Consider the following 7,510-nt stretch of genomic DNA (forward strand, 5'->3'; position numbering starts at 1 on the left):
TTTAAGTTGTGAAATTGGAAGCTTTGAGAGGGAGGATATGCCCATAAAGTACTCAGCCATGCTTCACAGTCTGGAGATAATGACATTCTGTGGACCAGATCCACCTTTGATTGTTCAGTATTCAGCTGATAATAATCTCAGGAGATTTTAAAAAATACATACATTATATATTTTGTGTAATTGTGAATTTAATTTCCAATTTTATTGGGATGGATTACACTTAGTAAAACAGGATTCTATGAAAATTGCTGCTGTACTTCTGCAAAACTTTTTTCTTTTTTTTTTTTCCTTGGTGCCCCCTAGATGAAGAGAAGCCTTTTTATCTCCCAGAATGTATTACAGTGTTCTAGTTTTCCTACAAGAGAGATATTCTGGGACATGAGTTACTTCAGTATGTTGCCATTCACAATTATTTCCTTAGTTTCTGTAGTTTCTTTCACAATTAAAGAAGAAAAGATTTTTAACAAGACCAAGCTAGATGGTTATAAAGAAATGTCAGAGTGATTTTATAAATCAGTAGGTGGAAAAACAGGAAGGATACGCATGAAATCAATTTGACTGCAAATGAAGATTTTAACACTGAATAAGCTGCCAAGTGTGGAAGAATAGCTTCCCAAATTGCCTGTGGAATACAAATTTCAAAAGCCAGTTTGGGATAAAGGGGTGAGAAACTTTTTCTGCAGGATGCTGAATGGCAACATGAAAAGTACTCCAAAAAAACCCTGGTGAGGGATGCAGGACTGCTGGGCAGTTCAGCTTCCCATTCATTCCATGCCTTTTTCACCTCTGTTTTCCATTCTTGAGATCCTTTTTAGTGGGGGGGTTTTCTACTCCTTTCCCCCCATTCTTCCCCCATTCCTCCATTAGACTTTTTAAACTGGATTTAAATGAATGACCAAACTTTTGATACAATTAGCAGGTTAAATTCATGTCTTCAGCCCTGCTGAACTGTTCACTGAGGTGTTTCTGGAGCTGCAGAGTCTTACACAGGGAGAAGGGGTTTATCATAAGGCAGTGTTTGAGTTGCTGTAACCTTCTTTTGTTACATGATCTGAGATTTGCATGTTTTCAAAAGAACTACCTAAAAGTGCCAAGCTCTTAAATAATCTGAAATGGAAATTTTCTTTTCATTCTAAAACAGTGTAAGTTTTGTGTTCTGTCTTACTGTGTGTATCTTATGTTTCCAGTGCCTCTTTGTTTGTATTTTCTTTTTTTCCCCTTTCTCTCTGTTTCCCACACTTTGATGGCCTCTGTTACTTCTGTTTGTGGTCCTGCTGTCAGCCAAACAGGCTGGGCAAGCTGGCAGAACAGGTATAGTGATGCATGTGTGCTTGTCACGTCCTAAAGTCCATCTGCTTCTGCAGTGTTGGGCACTAGGCCCACCCAGGTCTGTGCTCACATCCTTTTGCACTGGCTCTGGGGGTTATAGAGCAGGTGCTTACTAGTAAAATCCTAAAAGCTGAATTTTAAATCTAACCATTTAGCAGTTGTAGTTACCTGTACTGTGTGTTTCACCTGTGCATTCATTACTGGTTCCATAAAAAGCAAAGGCTCTGCAGTAGTCACTGTGCAATGGGGGGCTACTTTATTTCTTGGACCTTAGGGAAGTGCTCTCTCAGTGTCTGTAAAAAGAGAGGAAATGTGTGAATTTATGGGCTGTGAGAATGAAAGCAGGGTGTTGTGGCTTCTGTTGAATTTGTCTCTTCCTCATTCTCCTTAGGGCACAGCAGGACCAGATCCAACAACAGTCTATGTAGATATGAGAGCCCTTCGACATGACAGGTACAGTGTGTCACAGCATTAACCCTTCAGTGGCTGTGGAGAGCAAACCTCAGCCTCATTGCACTGCTGTGCTGAGCTATCCTTGGCAGCAGCCAATGGCTCCCTGCCATCTTAGATCCCTGTGCCATGCAATGCCAAGGAACCTGCTCCCTAACAATCCTTTTGCTAGTGGAAATAGCACAGTTACAATCTCCTGTAGTCTTTTTTATTTTCTTCTTCCTTCAAACCAAAACAACTCTGTTCCTCAGCCTTCCCTGAGTGGCAAAGAGAACACAGCAGAAACTCTGCAGCTGTAACAGGAACCACGGGGGTACTGGTGGGCACAGCAGGGGCTGTATCCCAAGAGAAAGCCCCTCAGCTACAAGAGAGCAGCCAGCTGCACCTTTCCTCCTCCTCCTCAGCTACATCTTTTGTCTCTCTTCAATACAGTCATTATCATCTCTTAGGCAGCAGATGGGAGAAAATTCCCTCAGAGAAAAAGGAGGGAAAAAAAAAAGAAGAAAACCTAATTTCCAACCGTTTTTAAAGCCTTTTACAAATTTATTCCTCTTATTTTCCAGGGTGCGTTTGGTAGAGAGAGGTTCTCCACACAGTCTGCCACTCATGGAGTCTGGGAAGGTGAGAGACAGTGTCATCCTTCCTCCTCACAGAATCGAGGAGTGGTTTGGGTTGGAAAGGACTTCAAAGCTCATCTCATTGCAGTCCCTGCCTGCCATGGGTGGGGGGGACACCTTCCCCTAGACCAGGCTGCTCCAAGCCCTGTCCAACCTGGCCTTGGACACTTCCAGGGGTGAGGTAGCCACAGACAACCTGAGGTAGCCTCTGCACAGCCTCTACCAGCCAGGACCTCACCACCCTCACAGGGGAGAATTCTTCCCAATATCTCCTCTAAAACTCCTGCTTCAGTTTAAAGCCATTATGGTGCTCTTATGTCCTCATGGCCCCACCTGGGTGGGGAGCTGCATCACCCAGATCTCATTAAAGAATGTGTGGGATGAGATTGGCTAATCAGAATGTGTCCAGAACAGGTTGTGACTGAGTAGTGAGGTGAAGCCAGGTGCATGGCATGAAGCAATAGAACAAATTGCTACCACCAAAACAAATCTGGGGCCTTCATATGGAAGGCATTTTCTGGGTGTGAAACCAACACTGAGGCTGCAAAACGACTGCTCAGAGTTAGACTTATTTAATAAGTTAAACAGCTGTAGTAGGAAGGGATGGTTGGTGTTTGTGGTGCAGACAGGGAAGCACAGACTGTTGACTTCTGATGAACTTTTCTTTTGAGGAATTCATTTTCTTCACTTCTGTTTTCTTCTTATTCAAGATTCTTCCGGGAGTAAAGGTCATCATAGCACACACAGAAACCAAGGGACCTCTGGGAGACTCCCATCTAGGAGAGGTAAAGCTTTGGTACTGTTGTACCGTGGTGGTGGGCAGTGGTGGGATGCAGGGATGCCTCCTGTTAGATAAATGCCTTCCTTCCCCCGGGTGGGGTGTGAATGAACCCCCCAGAGAATGCACTGTGTGCATTGGTGCTGGTGAGACCAGGGCACTGGGCTGTGTCTGCCCAGAACAGGTAGGGATGTACTGCCATCAGTGGGCAGCAGCAGTAGGTAATTTGCTGCTTGGTTTGACCTTTGTTTTATAGGCATCTTTTGTTTTTTATAAGATGCCCAGCTAAAAGGTTAGCAGGTGTTCCTTTCCAGTGAGCCAAATGCCTGGTTCATTTCTTTATGGCCTTTACCATATCTCAGCTACGTGTACATAAAACCCCTTTTCTCTGCTCAGAAGTTACTGCTTTCAGTAGAACTGGCATTTTGGAGTAATCAAAATTATCAGTGAAACAGGTCTTTTAAGTCAATGTTGCTGTCTGTGCCTGGCACAGTAGCCCACGTTCATTGCAGTTGGCTGTGGTTTGTCCCCCAGATATGGGTGAGCAGCCCCCACAATGCCACTGGGTACTACACAGTGTACGGAGAGGAAGCTCTGCACGCCGACCACTTCAGCGCCCGCCTGAGCTTCGGGGACACGCAGACGCTGTGGGCTCGCACCGGCTACCTGGGCTTCCTGCGCAGGACCGAGCTCACCGACGCCAGCGGAGGTCAGCACAGGGCACGGGGCTGGGCAGCCAGGCTGGGCTGGCTTCCACCCCAGGAGACTCCTGAATTGAGGGGGAGGTGTTCTCACCTGCACCTGCAGGCCACGGGGGGCTGAGCCAGCAAAGGTTGGGCTGTGCAGCCAGGCCACGCTGACTTCCACTGCAGGAAACTCCTGAATTGACGGGGAGGTGTTCTCACCTCGCTGCAGGACACGGGGCTGTGCAGCCAGGCTGTGCTGACTTCCACCAAAGAAGATTCCTGAGTTAAGGGGGAGGTGTTCTCACCTGCAGGGCACCGGGGTTAGGCTGCTGGGGGGCCTGAGCAGCAAAGGTTGGGCTGTGCATGTGATCATGTTTGTGATGATGTTGAAATGTGTGTGCTGTATTGCAGAGAGACACGATGCCTTGTATGTGGTGGGCTCTTTGGATGAAACACTGGAGCTCAGAGGAATGAGGTACCACCCCATCGACATAGAAACCTCTGTGATCAGGGCACATAAGAGCATTGCAGAATGGTAAGAGCCACAGCATTATTCTTCTGTATCATTTCATTTCTTCTAAAGCAGAAGAACATGTAACTCCTTTGGCAGTGTCAGAATGTACACCTGTGGGTGTGGTAAACACATCTCAGGGATTTCATGGATGGTGTCTTCTCACATACATTATTCCCATTTGGCCCTAATGTATATCACTGGCTGTAGGTCCTCTCCAGCCACAAAGCATTCAGGTTTGGTTGTAAGCTTTGGGAGGCCTTGTCTTTCTTTTAATAATCTCTTCTAATAACTTGTCTGGGAGTTTTTCCCTCCTCATTAATGTGTGTGTCATGCCGACAGCGCTGTGTTTACGTGGACAAACCTGCTGGTGGTGGTGGTGGAGCTGGAAGGCTCAGAGCAGGAAGCACTGGACCTGGTGGCACTGGTGACCAACGTGGTCTTGGAAGAGCATTATCTCATTGTTGGTGTGGTGGTCATCGTGGATCCCGGGGTCATTCCCATCAACTCCCGTGGCGAGAAACAACGGATGCACTTGAGAGACGGATTTTTAGCTGATCAGTTGGATCCTATTTATGTTGCCTACAACATGTGAAAACAGCAAATAACATCAAGGCTAAAGCACCAAAATCCAAGGGGCTTTCTTCATAATAACATCGGAATCCATGCTCTTGTTTTTAAAAGCTGTTGAAGACCCTAGGAAAATGGAGATCCTTCTCTTTACATGCAGCCCTTCATCTCCCAGATTGCATTTGCTTTCATAAACCCATTGTAACAGTCACAGCTGTCTTAGGATGGAGAGTTTACTGGAATTCCTGAAGGAAGCTTATTACAACTATCATGGACCAATTTTATTTTAGGAGGGGGGGCAGAGGGGAGAGAATAATTATGAATGTCAGTACTTGATGCACTGCATAAAAGGACAAAGAGTGGGGTGGGGAGAGAGCACCAGCTGTGAGGAGGACTCCGGGAAGCAGCACCCAAAGTCACGAGTGGCCATCCAGAGTTCCCCCTCCACGTGACTGCAGTACACTGGCAGTGTGGGACTGGGGCATGTCCTTCAACATTGCACACACCTCTGCCACATTCTCTACTGAAAGGCATTTTGCACATATTTGAGATTTAAAAATGCAGCCTTTTTATTTGAAAACACTGACTCATCCCTATTCAGAAGAAGCCAACCCCTTCCAATCCTGGATTCAGTGTAACAGTCATGCTGCTGATCAGCTTTTTTGTACCAAGCAAAAACAAATGCTGTAACAAGGTTACTTACGGTGCCACGCTGGACTCTGTAATGCTATAAACTTTATAATAAAATACAAAGTAATACCCAGTTTTAAGTACTTGATGCAGGAGCCTTCAGTGCTCTTGCTCTTCTAACTCCCTGTCAAAGTCGCTTGTTTTCATGGTGTGAGCTGTTAATTCCTGCCCTGCACAATGCCAAGGATTTGAAAATCCATTCCAAAGCCACTCTGAATGATTTGTATAAATGTTTTCCCTGAATATTCTGTGCTAAAACTTGAAATTTAGCTTTTTTCTCCCCACCGTGGAAACCCATTCAGTGTTAGTTAGCTTGAGCTGTTGTGGTACAAACGTCCTTTGTTTTCCTTGGAGTTGTATTTAAACTCTTGTTCAGGCTAAAATATCCAGTTGGCTGGGACACAGTTGGACTAATTAAGGTTCTGAAGTTTCTGCCTGATCTAATACTGCAGTGAACCTAATACAGAAAGAGAATATGAAGTTATTCAAGTAATTCTGTGTTTGAAGGTAGGCACAAGACTAGCAAATAATTATTTTTATAAATTTGTTAAAGACTTGAGAGCTACATAAAGTTTTTTTTAATAATGCACAAGTTTGCAAAAGAGCCAGTTTTTTCTGGCAAGGCAATTCTGCCTGGATCAGTGCCTAAGAAAGATGGATGTCAGTCCCCTGATAGATCAGATTTATCCATAAACTCTGAAATCTTCAAGAAAAAGCTCTCCTTTATAGTAGTTATGGGCCCTGATGGTGTTTACCTGTGGTGTATAATACAGCTGCATACTCTGACTGTAATTATGTACAGAACTTGTGTAACTTATTGTTTGATCCAGCAGCCTCTAGCAGCAGGCTGTGGGACAGCCCTGCCCCCAAAACAGCTGGCAGAAGGAGACAACTCCCTAACCCCCAGTTCCATGTTGTAGTTTTTTAGCAAACAAAGCATTGTAAGACTTTTTGTATTGAGATACTGATGAAAGTGATACAAGTTGCCTTGTAAAGTAAATCTTAAAACTAAAAGCTTATTAAACATTTCAGAACAGCTCTTGCCAATCTGACTTGATGAATGTTGAAACTTAAGCTGTTAGGTGAAAACCTTGGCTTAGCACAGTTCTCACTCGTGTTACAGACAGTTTATTGCATTAAGAGCTTTTTCTGCAAAACCTCACTGCAGTTGCTTTGCAGGTAAAGCAGTTGTAAAGCCTGGATGCTCCTGAATTTCCTGCTTTGAGCCTCTGCCAAGCTGCACTGCTGTTGTCACCGTGTCAGGTAGGACGTCACTGCTGTGGGGCTGGCAGGGCAGGGCTGCTGGGATGTCACTGCCATGCTGCAGCCAAGCAGCTGCTCCAGGCATGACTGAGCCTTTCCAGGCCTCTGAGCTCCAGCTGCAGGCACAGACTGGCCCTGGCCCTGCTTGCTTTGCAGCCAGGCATCCACTGAAGTTTGTACCCTTGGGAAACATTGCAGAAGGCAGCAGCTGGACAGAAAGGCCTGATGCCAGATCCAGGCTGATGACTGCCAGGGAGGAAGCACTAGCTGGAAAGGAAAAGCAGAAACAGCAGCACTGGGATGATGCCCTCCAGAACTTCAGCAGGCTGTGCTGCCAGAATTCTCCAGAACTGTCAGGGCAAAGAAGGTTCTCTGCAGGCTCTCCCCTTTCAGGCCAGTAAGTCCCATGTGCCCCCTGGGAAGGACAGATGAGAAGGAGAGGGGCTGTTGGGGGTGAGAAGGGTTGGGGAGGGCAAGGGCCATACTCACAGGACTCCCTGAATGACCAAGGATACCCTGGAAATATTTTTAGGGGTTTTAGTATCTGTTTTCTCCAGTAAGGACTTTTCCACACACAGACACAGTCTTTGTTAGTCTCTTCTGGTTTCTGCACAGT

General features: G+C 45.8%; 1 protein-coding gene across 1 annotated transcript in view; it reads left to right on the forward strand.

The window, feature by feature from the left end:
* DIP2A (disco interacting protein 2 homolog A) overlaps positions 1–6,667 on the forward strand; it is a 56,685-nt gene extending 50,018 nt beyond the window's left edge. Inside the window, 6 exon segments of the mRNA XM_030231195.2 lie at positions 1,721–1,782; positions 2,343–2,400; positions 3,107–3,181; positions 3,709–3,883; positions 4,272–4,395; positions 4,714–6,667. Coding sequence (XP_030087055.1) covers positions 1,721–1,782; positions 2,343–2,400; positions 3,107–3,181; positions 3,709–3,883; positions 4,272–4,395; positions 4,714–4,966 — 747 coding nt within the window. The 3' untranslated portion in view covers positions 4,967–6,667.
* Positions 6,668–7,510: the final 843 nt, after the last annotated feature.

This window comes from Serinus canaria (genome assembly GCF_022539315.1).
Source record: "Serinus canaria isolate serCan28SL12 chromosome 7 unlocalized genomic scaffold, serCan2020 HiC_scaffold_29, whole genome shotgun sequence".
Taxonomy (NCBI): Eukaryota; Metazoa; Chordata; class Aves; order Passeriformes; family Fringillidae; genus Serinus; species Serinus canaria.